Source organism: Dipodomys merriami, unplaced genomic scaffold, assembly GCF_024711535.1.
Source record: "Dipodomys merriami isolate MVZ:Mamm:240054 unplaced genomic scaffold, mDipMer1.0.p SCAF_20, whole genome shotgun sequence".
In the NCBI taxonomy this organism is placed as follows: Eukaryota; Metazoa; Chordata; class Mammalia; order Rodentia; family Heteromyidae; genus Dipodomys; species Dipodomys merriami.
Window position 1 is genome coordinate 5,104,848 of NW_027203382.1, and position 18,134 is coordinate 5,122,981.

Below are 18,134 nucleotides of genomic sequence, written 5' to 3' on the forward strand. Positions count from 1 at the left end.
CACCTAATATTAGATAAGGGAGGTAAAAACACAGGTTTTAAGAAAGACAGGCTCTTCAAGAAATGTTAGCAAAATAGGCTATTTACATGCAGAAAACTAAAGCTAGAAACCCATTAGTCACCTTGTAACAGGATCAAATGGATCAAAGATATCAATGTAAGGCCAGATATTGTGAAAATATTTCAGGAAGAGGTAGGGGAAACTCTAAGCCTTCTAGGAACAGGGTGAAACTTTCTAAACAAAGATCCATAATCACAACAAATCAAAGAAAGGCTGGAAACATGGTATTATATAACACTGAAGTCTACCGAGTAAAGGATATAGCTAACAAGATAAATAGAAAGCCCACAGAATGGGAGAAAATCTTCACTAGATATATATCAGACAAGAGCCTTATATCCAAAATGTACTTAGAGCTCAAAAAATTACAATGCTTGATAAGAAATGTACTCATTATCTTGCCCATGTAATTGTAACTCCTCTGTACAGTATTTCCACAATAAAAATAAATAAAAACTAAAAAAATTAAACCCCCTAAAAATAAACCCTCAAAAACATAACAACCCAATTAATAAATGGGCTAAATACCTACAAAGAGACTACTCAGAGTGAGAAAAAATAATTGCTAATAGACACATGAAGAAGTGTTCAACATAATGGCCATAAAAGAAATGCAAATCAAAATGTTGAGATTCTGCTTCACTCTCCAGTTAGAATGGCCATTATCAGGAAAACTAACAATAAATGCTGGCGGGGATGTGGCCAAAAGGGAACCTTATTACAATGTTAGTGGAAATACAGACCAGGAATATTTCTAGGTAGAATGTTAAATGTGTCAATTGCTATCAGATCCCTAGAAGAAAATACAGAAAGAATGCATTTTTAAAGACAGTATATAATATTTTATAGAATAGTAGAAAAAGAATGCAGTGCTTACTGTGTTCTAAAATAGAATACTTCGTGATCCCTTTTGCTTCCTAAGAAGCAAAAGTTTTCTCAAAATAAGAAATAGCCTCAGGGTAAAACTCAATCTTCTGTATTTCCAGTAACATAAACATCAGGGTAAAGTTCATTTCAATAGTGCAGTTGGACAGTACTTTTTGGGTGCCTCAGAAGCATTTGTGGAAGACCAAAGGGGAGATGGCTTCTGTGCATATCAAGGAGTGTTTCCTAGACTTTCTCCACAAGATGTGAAAAGCTTTGGCGAATCTCAAGGCTGTGATCCTGCAACATCAACACTAATCCCCAAGACAAGAGAATCTTTGTGGGAAAAGTCCTGAGGATAGTAGTAAACTACAATAAGACAAATAAGACAAATAAAAAGCATAGAAACAGATCATCCATAGAGTCACATACACACAAATACAATATTGAGAACTCAAAATGTATTTCAGTAAGCTCAGATAGGTTGTTCAGCAGCAGACATTGGCTATCAGTAATGGAAAGCAAAAGTGTTCACTTGTAGTAGCTTATGCCTGACTCTGTAGGCCACTAGGAGTAAGGGATCAAGGAAGTGGTGACAGGTGCTCCGCTTGCAGTATGGAGGACACAGATAATAACTGAGTCTTGCACATGTCAATATCACTAGAAGAGCATAGTTTAAGTGTTTCCATCACACGAATGTGTAATATCTAATATTAGTTATTAGAGGTGATAATATAAGTTTGATTGCTATTCTATATTATATTTAAAATCTTTTTTTGGGGGGGTCCAGTTGTGGGGCCTGAACTCTGGGCCTGGGCGCTGTCCCTCAGCTCTTCAGCTCAAGGCTAGCACTCTACTACTTGAGCCACAGCGCCACTTGCGGCTTTTTCCTTTTTGCTTATATGGTGCTAAGGAATAGAACCCAAGGCCTCAGGCATGCAAGGCAAGCGCTCTACCACTGAGCCACCTTCCCAGCTCTATATTTAAAATCTTAATGTCATTTTGTATCCCATAAATTAATGCAACTGTAATTTATCAAAATGCAATAAAAGAATTGCTATAACTGACACTCACTTCCTGTCAGAATTTTTTTGTTGATTTCAAATACTTTTATTATCATGAAATATTGAGGGTGTTGATTGTTTCTTTAATTAATATTTCTCCTGTCATCTTTCCCGGAACTTTAATTTACATACTGTAGTCTTCAAACCAGTGCCATCATGGATTATAATTAGGAATACATTGAAGAGGATTAGCCTGTTTTGCATATATGGGGATTGACACCCCAAGAGTAAATATTTCATGTGTGCAAAAATGGGAACTAGAAATTCTGTGTCTATACATGTTGCTCATCATGTGATCAATTAGGGCCTAATTTTCTTCTCTCCACTGCCCATTAACCTCAGGGTGATTGAATAACAGAATGTAATGACCTTCTTCATCTCTTCTCGCTAATTTTAATTTGAAGTCTCTTTTATATGATATTAGGATTGCAACTCCTGCCTGTTTATGGGGGCCATTTGCTTGGTAGAATTCATTCCAGTCTTTCATTTTCAGAATATGTTTTTGTGGGCAGCTACAAGGATCTTGCTTTTTGATCCAACTATACAGTCTATGTTGCTAAATTAGAGAGTTAAGTCCATTAATATTGAGAGTTAGGACAGAGAGGTATTTGGTAGTTCCTACCATGCTATCCACCTTCTTGGGGGCTGTGCCAACTGAATTCTTCCTATGATTCTAGGATTCCCTGTTTGGGTGCTGTTTCTTGGCCTTTATTGTGCTCTTTTCGGTTTTCTATGTGTAGGATATCTTTAAGTATCTTTTGTAGTGCTGGTTTGGTGGAGATATAGTGTTTCTATTTTTCTTTGCTGTGGAAGGTTTTTATTTGACCTTCTTTTATGAAGGAGAGTTTAGCTGGGTACAGTATTCTTGCTTGATAGTTGTTTGTCTTTAGATCTTTGCATACATCATTCCAGGCTTGTCTTGTTTTCGTTGTCTTTGCTGAGAAATCTAAAGTTATTCTAATTGGTTTCCCTTTACAGATTATTGATCTTTTTATCCTGACAGCTTTAAGGATACTTTCCTTGGTCTCAATTGATCCTGTGAGGATTATAATGTGAGGATTAAAATGTGCTGGTGGGATGTCCTGTTCTGGTCTGGTATATGTCTAGGACAAGCAGAAAAGGTCATAAGCTGTGTTCATATGACCGTATAAGTTGATACTAAGTGAAATGAACCCCAAGATAGGGAGACAAGGCCTTTTATCTTTGTTGCTGTTTTGTTTTTATTTTTTTGTTAGTCATGGGGATTGAAATCTGGGCCTGGGCACTGTCCTTCAGCTCTTCAGTTCAAAGTGAGTGCTCTACTGCCTAAGCTACAATGCCACTTCCAGTTTTCTAGTTGTTTACTGGAGATAAGAGTCTCACAGCCTTTCCTGCCTGGGCTGGCTTTGAAGCATGATATTAGATCTCAGCCTCCTGGGTAGCTAGGATTACAGGAGTGAGCCACCAGTGTCCAGCTTGTTGCTGTTGTTATTAATGTACTTAAAATGTACTGTGTATTTTTTTTTATTTTTTATGTTCTTCTCCCATGGTATAACCCATTTTCACTGTATTTGATTCTGGTGCCCTGCATCATGCATATACATTTTTTTCTAATTTGGGGAGGGGTAGGGAAATAACAAAAAGCTGAAATAAGGATACAGGATGACCCATCGTAACAATAAGATGTACAAGACACTGTTGAAAATGAACTTTACACCTTCGGGGTGGGTGGGAAGTGGGGGGGAAGGGATGGTAGGGGATAAACAAAAGAGAAGGTAACAATGCTCGATAGGAAGTGTACTCATTACCTTACTCTTGTAACTGTAACCTCTGTACAGTATCTTTACAATAAAATATATATTAAAAAAACAGAATGTGACAAGGCTAATGTTTTCTAAACATTTGAAATGACATAAGAGGCCTAGTTTTCACATTCATTTTAATTCACTTTTGACTTTGGCTCCTCCTTAAATAGTTTGAAAACTTTTTAAGGGTTCCCTTTGTAGAAGTCATACACTTTTGTATTGGATCCTCTTGGTCCTTCCTGGTTCAGCTCTGCCAGTGGAAGGCACCAATTGGTAGTCTACATCTAAGAACAAGAAACAATAATTTTTAAAAAAGAGTATGTCCAAATTTAGAGAAGGATGGTTCGGTTTTTTATTTGAGAAGGATCGTTTTGCATGAATAAAAAACACATTCAATGAGAAAAAATAAAACATAAAACAAGGTGGGTAAGAGCAAATCCTGGTGCTGAAGGACTGACAGCCGTGCATAGGAAATAAAGGATTAGAAAAAGACCAGTCTAACCTGTATTCTATTCTATACTTTTTTTTTCCAGAAAAGAAAAGAAAAGCAGAATTGTGCTTCTTGAGAAATTTCTTGAGCAAATGTTTCTCAGGAAGTTATTGCTACTGCTCAAAACATTTTGGAAGCTTTCCCTATAAAAAGAAGATGGTTCATATGATAGTTCTATTTTTATTTACTTATATTTGTGGAGCATTCTCAATCAGTACGCACCAACAGATGAAAAAAGAAAATTTGGTTTATTAACTATGTGTATGTGTGTGTGTTCTTCAACTATGAAGAAAAATGAAACATGTTGTTTGAAGGATAATCAAAGTTGAGATCATCATGTTAATCAAAACAAACCAGGCTTGAAGAATCACATGATTTAACTTGTGTGGGGAATTTATATCTTAAAAATAATTGACATGAATGAGTCAGGTACCAGTGGCTCCTAGCTTCTCAGGAAGCTGAGTCTGAGGATTATGGTGGACAAACAGATTGGGCAGAAAAGTCTGATACTCTTATCTCCAATTAACCATATACACACATACACACACACACACACACACACACACACACACACACACACAGAAAGAATAGAAGTGGAGTTGTGGTTCAAGTGGCTGAGAATTAACCTTGAACAAAAAAGCACAAGGACAAGAACCCAGGCTCTGAGCTCAAACCCCAGGACTGGCACAATAACAACAAAAAAAATTAACCTGCAAATAAAATGGGTCCAATCTAAGGACTAACCAATGGGATTGGACAGGGAAAGTACAGAAGAATTACTCAAAATGCATACATAAAGATGTCATTATGAAATCCACATTAGAAAATACTTTTATTTCCTTCTCAGAAAGTTTTACCTTTGGTAACTTTAACTTCCAGTAAAGTTTTGATGCAAAAGTGAATTTAGAAATAATAGCAGTTATTCAATGAACTTCATGTTAGGTATTGGAATAAATTCAATAAAAAAATACCTTCTCTGTTGTTGATACATTTTTATTTTTGATAATAATGGGGTTTAAAGTAAATAACTTGGCAATATCTAGGTAGGCCCTAAGTACTTATTGATTTACTTGTTTATTAGGAGGTTCTCACATTTATTTCTGGCCTGGCTTGAATTCTGATCGCCTTGAGTAACTGGAATGACAGAGGTACCACCATGCCCAGCTTTTATTGAGATGGAGGTGGGGAGGGGTCTCAAAAACTTTACTTGAACTGGCTTTTATCGTGATATTCCCAATCTTTTTTTTTTTTTAACTGTATTTTTTTTTGTCTTTTCTTTTTTGGTACTGGGGATCGAACCCAGGACGTTGCACTTGCTAGGCAAGCGCTTTGCCACTGAGCTACATCCCAGCCCGATATTCCCAATCTTGACTCCCATGTAGCTAGGAATTACAGGTGTGAGCCACCATACCCAGTTCTGAAACAATTTGAAAATATGGTAATTCAAATATTAAGAATACTTATTAAGTCATATTTTCAAAGGACTGGACTGCCACCCTGATAACCATTTTTTGTAATGATTGGTATTTGTGTGAAGAAACTTGTTGGGAAGCAGCACACATCCCTCTACAGTATTTTCAGTTTTATTATAAAAATGAACACATCATGAAGATTGTCATTACATCATTAAAAAAAGAATCTTGACTTCTCTTGGAAATTAAGAATTAATGGAAAAAAGTACATTTCCTCTTAGTAAATGTTGAATAGCATTCATCCTCTGCTAACACATGCTCATGTGTGTAGTTATAAAGATGAACTGATGCATTTGTGAAAGCCAGCTGGCATGAAATTTGTCTTTCAGTTTTGTTGAGGATTGAATTTAGGGCCTCAAGTGTATAAACAAATATTCTGCTGCTGTTTGGCACTTTGAAGAGACAAATAGTATAAATTTTGTCCTACAGGATTCTTGCCTAGTTGAATACTGGAGCCGACTTAGGATTTGATTTGGTCAATAAAATGAATATAAATTGACATGTATCCATCTGAGGCAGAAGCCTAAGAGACAATGTACAGTTCTTCGTGTGGATGGTTTCTGCTGAGACAGTGTTCAAAAGGTACAGCCTTTTTTAAAGAGCAAAAACAGAATCTATAAACTCCATGGATGGGTGCAATGTACAGCCTTGTAACCCACAGTAACTGGAAAATTTTTTGTTGTTGTTTGGTTTTTGTTTTTGTCAGTCTTGGGGCTTGAACTCTGAGCTTGGGTGCTGTCTCTGACCAGTTCAGCTAAAGGTGAGCACTCTACCACTTGAGCCACAGTGTCACTTCCAGTTTTCTGGTGGTTAATTGGAGATGAGTCTCCCGGACATTCCTGCCTGGGCTGGCTTTGAACTACAGTCCTCAGATCTCAGCCTCTTAAGTAGCTAGGATTACAGGAGTGAGCCACCAGCACCTGGATTGGAAAGCATTTTTATATGTCCCAACTCATCCACTGAAACACATTAATGATTTCAGAGATAACGAAGTTGGTATCTGCTTACGGCTTCTAAGTTTTTAACCTTTATTTGCCTATCTCTAACATAACTGAACCAGAACTGTACTGCTTTGTCACTGTTTCCACAATTCATGTGTTTCTAACATAGCTAATAAAAAAAAGTAAACTTTAGGGCTGGGAAGGTGGCTCAGTGGTAGAGTGCTTGCCTTGCATGCCTGAGGCCCTGGGTTCGATTCCTCAGCACCACATAAGCAAAAAGAAAAAAAAGCTGGAAGTGGCGCTGTGGCTCAAGTGGTAGAGCGCTAGCCTTGAGCTGAAAAGCTGAGGGACAGCGTCCAGGCCGAGTTCAGGCCCCACGACCGGACCCCCCCCCCCCCCAAAAAAAAGTAAACTTTACTCTACAATATGTGTCATATGTTTGATGTGGAAGTTGCTAAAATGAAAAACATTTCTGACAGATTATTTTAGAAATCATAAAAATATGTCTTTTAATTGTAATTCTTTCTTGTTCAGATAAGTGTATCGTAGCCATAACACTTAAAAATAATTTAAAATCATTTATTATTTTGCATACAATAGCAGACATTTATTAATATTTTAAAAACCTCCAAAGAGCATTATAAATTTGGCTTCTTTTCCCCACATAACTGGGAAATATATTTCAACAAAGGAAAATTTTAATTATTTTTACACACCATTTGTTGTGGTTTACAGTTTTAAAATTACAACACAGCAAAAATAACTAATACTAATTGATTAGTACTTAAAGAAAAAAGTTTACAATAATATGGTAAGCAAAAAACAAAGTCACCATTTTAATATAACTGTCAAACAAATAAACTATTACAGTACACTTTACTTCAAGAATATATTGAGCTCATTACAGAGCACTTCTATACACAAATATAAAACAAAGTAATAGAATATTTACTGCAGCAGTTACAAATTAAAAGTTGTCATAATGTATACAAATTAAATACTCCCTCCCCCCTTGACATAGTGGCTTCTTATTCCTTAAATGTAGAAACTCTGCTCTTCATAGTAGAAAGCTGAAATCTTTTCATCAAAAGGCACATCTTATCTGTAAGGAAAAAATATGTAAATAACTTTTGAAACAAATATAAATACACTTACCTAATCAAAAGACTCATGCTTAATTTTTTCAGAATTAAAAAAAATTGTAATTCTAATTTTCAGGGAGAAATTAACTGCTATGGATAATTGAAAACCACATTATAGCCATAATAGTCACACTTGTATGTAATATTAATAAACAACTTTAATTGACTTAAATGCAGTAGTTGTTTCTACAACTTTAATAAATATAGTTTTCCAAATGATTCCATTTCTAAGGCTTCATTTCTAAGAATAAACTAAATGAGTAAGCCTGAAATGACAAAAACATGTGGGGTATGTGAAGTATGGTAACAAAAATTATCAATAAAAACAGAAAGGTCTCAATAAATGCAAAGGGATATGTTTGCTCATTTTTCTCTTGTTGCATAGTTTATGGTAATATAAAATTATATTTTCAATCACACAATTTTACAGACCTTAATTCTAATTATGCAACTTGCTTTACTATTTCTTAATTCAAATATAGGCTTTTAATAAAAGAGATCGCAATTACAAACAATTATCCAAAGCAAAGAATAGCCTAAGTTTTTTATATTTTAGTAAATTAATAATCTTTCATTATCATTATTCACAGCTCTTGGAAAAGCTTGTTTTCATGTTGCTGTTTAATCACTTATATTTAGTCAGTTATAGATCTCTAAGTAATTAGTGTAAGATATTGTATTTTAACATTTTCAAAAATATACTGAAGATCATGTAAAAAAGTAACATTAACAATCATTTTGCTAATGAATTAATGCAACTCAAATACCACTTCCTCAGTGTGATTGTCTAAGTTGCTATTCTTAACTCATATTTGTTTATCTTTTTATTTTTAATTAATTTTTTGTTGGATAAGGATAAAAAGTCCTTTTAGTGGAAACAGTTTGGGGATGTGTTAAAACACAGATATGATGGCTCAATTGACAGTAGCCATGCAGCCAGGACAGGACAAACATAGGGTATGATTTCAGATATTGAAAAGCTTCAGACTTTGTCATCCAAAGGCATCTGAACTAATAAGAGCTGCCCATCACTCCAGATGTGTAAAGGCATGAGACTTTTTTTTCCTGCTTATAGCTGTGAGGATTAAACTCAGACCCCTGAATATTTGGTAAGCCAGTTATTATAAAATCTGCATACTGTGATGTTTAGTTATTAATGAAGCAAAGGAAATTCTGTCCTATGGATTAATGTCCACAGAAGAATAAAACATGGGAAAAAAACTGTATATGAATCTTTTCTTTTGTTACCTGTTTAAATAATGACAAGCATGACATAGTCCCTAACAGCAAAATATCAATTTATCCTGCAAATAACATACCATTAGACATTCTAGAAAAAAATAATTTTTATAATGAACATTAGCATTAAAAAATTCCTACTTTTAATTACTCTGAATATCTTTAATGTTCATTCCGATAATATGAAATAATTCAGTGTTTTAGAAATGAGAACAACTTTCAACTAGATAATGTTTGATGAAAATCGTAATTTGGATTTATTCTTAAACAATAACATTACATCTGTTGTTGATTCAGATGTATTGATGCTAATGGCCAGAAAATGTTTTATGGCCAAGTAACCCTGAGCACAAAATATAATGAACACATATAATATGATATTACATTCAATAACCCAGAGTAAAAATAGCCAAAAAGTAAAATTAGAGCTTCAAAAAGTACATACTTAAGAGGAATTACTAGAGTAGCCTTCAAATGATAGACAGACTACCTTTTAGAAGCTGTTACTGTAATTTAAAAAAAATGTCCTCTGGTATACATCATTGTAAATAATAATTCTACTGTTTAGTGGAAGTCAAACATAATAGCACAGATGTTGTTTACATTTGTTGTATTTGTCATGAAGCTGTTTTAAACTTTTTTTAAAGACTGGTTACCATTTTCTCCAGCATTTTTCTTTGAGCAAAATAAAATAGCTGGGCGCCGGTGGCTCATGCCTGTAATCCTAGCTACTAAGGAGGCTGAGATCTGGGAATCACGGTTCAAAGCCAGCCTAGGCAGGAAAAGTCTATGAGACTCTTATCTCCAATAAACCACCAGAAAACTGGAAGAGGCACTGTGGCTCAAGTGGTAGCATGCTTGCCTTGAGCTGAAGAGCTGAGGGACAGTGCTTAAGATCAGAGTTCAAGCCCTACAACCACCACAAACAACAGCAAATTTAGCCAGCTTCTGCTGCCTCTGAGTCATCCATGAGTCAATAGGAACTGAAAACCCCATAAAGCAGTTCAAGAAACCTGAGCTTTATTTTAGTTTTGTGATTTCTTTGTACAAAATGTGTCAGTATCTAAATATAAACAAAATTAAGATACACATGGCACTTTCAAGAGAAATTATACTAATCAAGAAATTTACTTCATATGCTTACAAATTTTCTGCTTGTATTAACAGCTATATTTTAAGCATCATCAGTATATAGTCACTCCAAATGATAACTCTGGTCTTACCATCTTCTTTCTCAGGTTTGGTTTGCAATGCTGTCATGATCTAATTCTAGCAGATAAAATGAAAAAGATAAAAATAAGAAACAATTCTAAAAGAATGTTCTGGGTAAAGATAATGGAATTCTATGCTTCCATCAATAAGAATGGCATTGCCCCAGTGGAAATGGAAAGATTTGGAAAAAATTATACTAATCAAAGTATGACAGACCCAAAGAAACAAAGTTTGCATCGCTTTCTTCATTTGTAACAATTAGAATGTGCCTATAAATCTACAAATAAACCCAATGGGTAGTAAAAGACAATTACACCTGGATATGGTTAATTAAACAGCAGTCTAAACATTCACAGAGAGGAAAAAGGAGGATATTCTTAGGAGAGAATCACAAAGGCTCAATAGCTATGTGTATATGGTCATAGAAAATAATGTTTGTCAAAATAAATGCAAAGAAATGGAAGCAAGAAAAAATTTATTGCACTGTTTGCACTCCTCCTCCTCCTCCTCTTTTCTTCATTCTCTTCTTCTTTGTTATCTTTGGTTAATTCCTTTCTGTCTCTGTTTTATATTTCTGTACCCTTTGTCTTGTATATAAGTTTATCTCATTTAGGGAGGGGAAGGGGAACCAATTCACTGCTGAACTAATTCAGCAGTGAAACCCACTAGATACTATGTTGAAAATGAACTATACAGCTTGGTGGGGAGGCATGTCAGGAGGGGAAAAACTGGGAGAGAATATGGGGGGGGGGGTGACACTGTTCAAAAGGAAATCTACCCATTATCTGACTTATGTAACTGTAACCTCTCTGTACATCACCTTTACAATGACATTTAAGAAGAAGAAGAAGAGGAGGGAGAAGGAGGAGGAGGAGGAGGAGGGGGGAGGAGGGGGAAGGAGGAGGAGGAGGAAGAGGAGGAGGAGGAGGAGGAGGGGACAGGGGGACAGGGGGACAGGGGGACGGGGGGGAAGGAGGATGAAGACGGAAAAAACAACTGACCAGGTAAATCAGATTCAGCAAAGCAATCATCTTCTTTTTGGAATAATGATAAATTCCAAATTGCAATAAATTTTGTTTTCTAAAATCCTTTCATGTTTGGCTTTAATTTGCTCTGGTTGATAAAATATATGTCTAATATAATCAGTATAGCAACACAGACGCACAACCACAGTGCCACCATCTCTGGTGTAAAAGTGATGGTAAAAACTACTCCTTCCACTGTAGGGTATTCATAACAATCTTGACAAATGAAAGCAGTAATTTACAATAATATTACACCAGCACAAAGAAAGCCACATTTCCAACTCTTCTTCTACTTTCTTCAATGCAAGATTGTTCTCTGACTTGTTCTTTCACTAAGATAATTGCAATGTCACATTATTCATAAGCAGTATTTCTTTTCTATTACTTTTGTTTTTTAATGTTTTCCCAATCAATCTTTCTCCCTCTATTTCTTATTTGCTTCCTCTCTACTCCCTTGACTCTTGAAAGCAAGCCTGCTTGCTTGATAGTTTCAGATAGACTCCACTATACCAGCCACATACATGAGCATGATTAGATTTCATATATTACTAAAATAGTGCTGTATTTGTGTTTCTACATCTCGATTATTTCATTCAACATAAAGTCCTTCAGCCTCATACAAACTTCAGGACTTGTTTGTCTTTATAAGGCTAAGCTGCACAAAGTACATAAAAATGTTCAACCAACAGTTAAACTTTAGAGTTTACTACATGTATTATCATATCATTGCAAACAGAAATAATTTTACTTTTTCACGTATAATGTTTCCATTGGCTAAAAGTTACAATGTGAAGTTGAACAGAAGGAGCATCCTTGCCTAGCAACAGGTTCCTTAGTTATTTTCCTAGTTGTGACATTAGTGGTTTTTTTTTACAGTCATGCCCTTATAAATTTGTTAAATTCTTTTTTATTAAACCAGTTTCATTGAGTTTTTTTAAATTTTTATCATGAATAGATGTTCAATTCTGTCAAAAGTTTTCTTTTCTGTGTTTATTAAGATAACCATATGTATATTTTTCTTTGTTTTTATAGTGTGGTGCTTCCCATGGGTTTCTTTATATTATGAAATATCCTTGCATGACAGAAAAAAAAATCTCACTCTGCTATATAGTATCAACATTTTAATATCCTGCTGAATTTCATTCTTAATAGGATTTTATTGAGAACTTTTACATTTATGCTCACAAGGTATTAACTTGTAGTTTTTTTTCATTGTGTATCTTTGTTAGATTGTGGTATCATGGTAATACTAGACTCAAAATAAATGATAAAATGTTCCTTCATTTGCTTTTTCAACATGTTTGATAAGGACTGGTATTAAATCTTATTTGAATGTTGGACAAAATTCACCTGAGAAGCAAGCTAGTTCTGGGCTCTTCTTTGTTGTTGTTTTGTTACTCATTTGTGGGGATCAAACTTAGAGCTTCATCTACTAACAGGTGAATGATACCTCTAGCTCTGTTGGGGAGTTTAATTACTAATTCAGTCTTCTTTGTTATTGCTGTATTTAGTGAAGCTTTAATTTCTTCTTGATTCAAGGTTAGTGAGATTCATGTTACTAAGAATCTATTCATTTTTCACCAGATTATCAAGTTCCTTGGCAAATTATTATGCCTGAGAGTTTCTTGCTTTTTTATATTTGAATTGTCACCTGCTACAACTATTCAAAACTGGATAGTTGTTACTTTCTATTACAACCTTTAAAGAACTGCCTGAAATAGATGACCTGGAGTTGAAATTTGGATCTTCTTAAATTGTTAACTGTTTCATTTTTTGTATTCCCTTTCTGTGTAGGTATATATATAGGAGATACTTCATATGTCTCAAGCATATTTACTTATAATTATAATAGCTTTGCAAAAAATACAATAATAATGTAAAACGGTGATACTCCATTGCTGTTAAATTTAATAAGCACTTTCTTAGAGTAAGCCCAAGATTCTGTCATTGTGCCTCCAATTCCAAATTCATTTTGTATTATTCTTTCTTTGATTCTAATGCATAATCAATGATATATATTTGTAGTTATATATCAATATGTATATAAATATATAAATTTATATGATACATATTCATTTATATCATATATATTTGTATCTATATTATATATAATGACTCAAATATAAATCAACAAATGTATGTTTTCTATCTAAAAGCTGATAAATCAGTATTAGTCTTAATGAGTAGTCTACAATATTTTATAGATAATTTATACACATCAATGGGACAAAATCCCATGTTATAAACTTTTTATGAATTTTGATCATGGTGTTTTCATTATGACACTAAATCTTTGCTGGGTGCAGGCTGCTCATGCCTATAGTCTTTGCCACCTGGGAAGCTGAGAACAGAGAGGACTATGGTTTGAGGCCAGTCTAGACAGAAAAGGTCACAAGACTCTAGTTCGGTGCCATGATATGTGCCTTCTTTAACCTAGAGTTAGGTGCCACGATGTGTTCCTATCATCCTAAGCTACGTGGAAGACTGAAATTGGAGGCCCTGGATATTCCAGACAGAAAAGTCTGTGAGAAACTATCTCAACTGCGGGAAGTTGGGTGCAATGACACATATTTGTCATCCTAGCAACTACAGGAAGCCTAAAATAGGCAGATAATCATACATGTACATATGCTTAGGAGGGAAGCAAGATTCTATCCCAAAACTAACCAGTGAAAAAAGGTTTGGATGCATCCTTCAAAACGAAAATGCTTAAATAGAAAGTGAAAGTCCCTGAGACCCTAGTATCACCATGAGAAAGGAAAGAGAAAGGGAAAGAGAAAAAGGAAAAGGAAAAGGAAAAGGAAAGGGAAAGGAAAAGAGAGAAAGAATGAAAGAAAGGAAGGTTGGGCTGGGAGGTTGGCTCAGTAGTATCATGCTTGCCTTGCATGCATGAGGCCCTGGGTTTGATTCCTCAGCACCACATAAACAGAAAAAGCCAGAAGTGGTGCTGTGGCTGAAGTAGCAGGGTGCTAGCCTTGAGCTTTGAATTGCTGAGGGACAGCACCTAGGCCCAGAGTTCAGGCCCAGGATGGACCAAAACAAAAAAAAAAGGAGGGGGGAGGGAGGGAGGAAGGAAGGGAGGGAGGGGGGAAGAAAGGAAGGAAGCAAGGAAGGAAGGAAGGAAGGAAGGAAGGAAGGAAGGAAGGAAAAGAGAAAATTGGAAGAACAAGAGAAAGTTAGAAGAAAGGAAGAAGAAAAACAGAGACATCAATACAGAGATAGAGAGAGGGGCTGAGGTTATTTTTTGTTTGCCCAACCCCTACTATTAATACAATTATATGATTATTTTATTTTATTAAATAAATGCATTGCCAGTATTAATAAATGCTCCCTTTATACTTATAGTATTATATATAAGAGAAATGATGATAAATCATCCATTTATATAAGTATGTATGTATGTGTAATACAATAGCACCATTTTTGTTGCTTTTTACTACCAAGATTTCTGTAGTAACTGCATTTATATCTAATTCTGTATTCTAATTTTTTTTCACCCAAAAAATTCCATTCTACCTAATGTGCCTTTTCTTACAGGGTGTAATTTTAGTTGTCCTTTTCCTAAATTGCATGTACACTGAAACAAATTCTATAGCCTCATAAAAAATTTTATCAAAACATTTTTGGAAAGGTCTCAACCTTTAGTGTCTGACAAGACAATATAGTTATAACATCAGACCAGTGACTATATTCTGCTAAAAAGCATTATTTATAAATCAAATGATTCAAATAGAAAAAAAGAAATTAAAATCAAGCTTATCAACTTCATCCCCAGAGAAATGTATAATCAAGATTCTTCACATTGACAATAAAATGAAATTAAAAATGATTTTTTAGGCTAGGTGCAAGCTATTATTTCTTTTCTTTTCTTTTTTTTTTTTTGTGGGTCATGGGTCTTGAACTCTAGGCCTGAGCTCTGTCCCTCAGCTCTTCAGCTCAAGGCTAGCACTCTACCACTTGAGCTAAAACACCACTACCGGTTTTCTGGCGGTTTATTGGAGATAAGTGTTTCACGAACTTTCCTGCCCCAGCAGGCTTTGAACTGCAGTCCTTAGATCTCAGCCTCCTGAGTAGCTAGGATTACAGGCATGAGCCCCTGGCGCCTGGCGCAATCTATTATTTCTTATGTTTATTTCAACAAAGCAATGTGAATGTGAGCTACTAGATAGGTTTGTTAAAAAGAACCAAATAAAAGTTGTTAGATAAAATCTTAGATGGTACTTTACTTCATGTTTCTGGGATATCCTTCCTGATAACTAAGTATTTACCTTCTAGGATGATTGGCATCAAACAATGTGTTGTCATCATCCTCATCATCTTGTTCTAAAGGTGTCAACTCCATGTTTTCTATGTTAGTATCCAAAACTCCATATCTCCTTGTCTTTCGGTTTCTTCTTCTCATCCTATAAATAATTAAAAATGAATAAAATTATTTAAATGTAATACAGACAATATTTTCAGATTGTATGTATTTATTACAATTATCACTTCTGACAAATAGTTACATCCCAGGCAATCAATTTATTATCAAGGTTTACTTACATTTCATGAAACAAAACCTACATTGCTTGCAGGATAATATTTCTATTTCTTGACATACTGTTTTCCTTCTGTCAAAAGATTATGTTAGAAAATAATTCTCTAAACCTCAGATCAGGAAAAACATCTTCAATGAAGCCAGTCTTTGTACATATCCTCCATGCCTTCTGATGATATATAAAAGTACTCCACTTTGGAGCTCTGTGTACATGTGTGTATGATATAATTTATGTTTTGTGTGTGTATATGTATGTGCATGTGCATGTGTATCAAACTCATAACAACCTTGTGTATACATCAGAATAATTTGGGTATGCCCATGCTCAGGCCATAATTAAATCAAAGTTCTCAGGGACAGGAGCTAAGCATCACTAAGCTTGTAATTCCCACCTCAAAGTATAGAATTGCAATCAATGCCCAAGTCAACCCTTATGCAACAAGAAAAAAGTATCTATAGGAGATTAAAAACAAAACAGAACGTATTTCAGGAAGTGATCACAAATAAAACTCAGTTAAATTGTTTCACTTTGCTTGATGCAGTAAGGTTGATAAGTATTCAGATTTCAGAGTCAGCTGTACAGATCAATGGGAGTGTGAACCACTGGAACATGAAGTATGCTTTATGTACATGCATACAGGCAACAAATTATTAGACCATTATTAAGCATCAGACTCTATACTAGCTTCTGAGTAGTAATCAAAACTTGCAAAATATGACTAACACTGGGTAAAAACCAAGATAGTTTCCAGTAATCACTGCTATTTATATAGCTACTGGCTTAGTGGCAGAGTGCTTCCCTATCATGTATGAAACCCTGGGTTTGATTCCTCAGTACCAAATAAATAGAAAAGGCCAGAAGTGACATTATGGCTCAAGTGGTAGAGTGCTAGACTTGAGCAAAAGAAGCTCAGGGACTGTGGCCAGGCCTAAGTTCAAGCCCCAAGACTGACCAAAAAAAACCCAAAACAACAACAGAAAAGTGATGGTATAAAAACCAGTGATTTAATGATAGTCACAAATGGAATCATTCAGTCAATAATAGTTTAACTGCAAAAGCAAAGTAGCATGAAGTCTAAGGTGCTATTTTTATAAATGAGTAGATTGTTGAACAAGTATAAATATACATGTATGAATACCTTTACGCATATACTTTCTCCAACACACAGAACATGGAGATGAGAGATCTAAATTGTTTTCTGTATAAAGTATAACAAAATTTAGGTTTTGTGGTCCTTATATGGTCTCTATCACAGTATATGTCTTAAGGATTGGTGTGTGTGTGTGTGTGTGTGTGTGTGTGTGTGTGTGTGTGTGTGTGTGTGTGTGTGTGTGTGTGTGTGCTTTGCTTGCAGTACTTTAAAATATGCTTAACATACCCTTCACTTTTGACTTAACAGAAACATCAACAGATAGAATTTACTCTATTTACCAAGCTCAATTCAGACTTGTTAGTTAACAGAAAATCTGAGAACAGAAAAGGGCAAAAGTTCTGCCACTAGAAAAAAGTAATAAAAAACATAAAGAAGTTAGTTTTGGCCTTTTAGCACAACATGACTTGATAAATAATATTCTCCTTAATTACTTGAATAAGGAGTCATGTTCCTGTGCTTTCCTGGATTAAAAAAAAAAATGAATGTACAAGAGACAAGAAAACCTTATAGAAGCATAGGTTATGGTTATTGAGAATTACACTTCTCTTTTCAAGTCCTGTGCTTAATTTTCCAAGCTATATGGCATCCCAAAAATTCTGGCATTTTTAGTCTAAATTTTAGAAAAATTTAGTTATGTAAAAGCATTTCTGGAAATAAACTAGATTCTTTCAGGTCATATATATCAAATCATCCATATGCTAATACCATGAAATTGCAGTAAAACAGTAAGTTGGGAAATCTCAAAAACAGAGAACATAGAACTTAAGAATTTTAAGTTTAATAACAACTAATATTCTTTACTCCCAAGGTCATCAAACCTTCAGTGAATTCCTAACCTTCCAATAAATAGTCAAATTAACTGGCCTAATGAGACTATTTTCCCTTATTGTGAATAGAGTAATCATTTAACTTCCCTGGTTTGCTATTTTATTCTTTGTTCTAGCAAATGTTATTAGTATGCATATTCTTTAAATATTTTACATCCTAGTTTTATTTAATTATAGATGTAAACACTATCTTCCAAACAGAAATCTCTTTGAAATAAGACTACAGAAATAAGACTGCAGATACAAAGAATATTGTTAAACTCTAAATAAGTCAAATCAAATTAGTGAATTTAATATCATATACACTAACTTAAAGCAAACTT

General features: G+C 34.6%; 1 protein-coding gene across 3 annotated transcripts in view; it reads right to left on the bottom strand.

Annotated features, from left to right (window-relative positions):
- Window positions 1-7,232: 7,232 nt before the first annotated feature.
- Fam174a (family with sequence similarity 174 member A) overlaps window positions 7,233-18,134 on the bottom strand; it is a 28,178-nt gene continuing 17,276 nt past the window's right edge. Inside the window, exons 2-4 of one of the 3 annotated variants that reach the window (XM_070030942.1) lie at window positions 15,562-15,696; window positions 10,280-10,325; window positions 7,233-7,777 (exon numbers count right to left, since the gene is read on the bottom strand). In XM_070030942.1, the coding sequence (XP_069887043.1) occupies window positions 10,313-10,325; window positions 15,562-15,696 (148 nt within the window). In that variant the 3' untranslated portion in view covers window positions 7,233-7,777; window positions 10,280-10,312. Of the gene's footprint in view, window positions 7,778-10,279; window positions 10,326-15,557; window positions 15,697-18,134 lie in introns of those variants that run through there. The other 2 variants (XM_070030943.1, XM_070030944.1) reach the window with 2 other exon arrangements.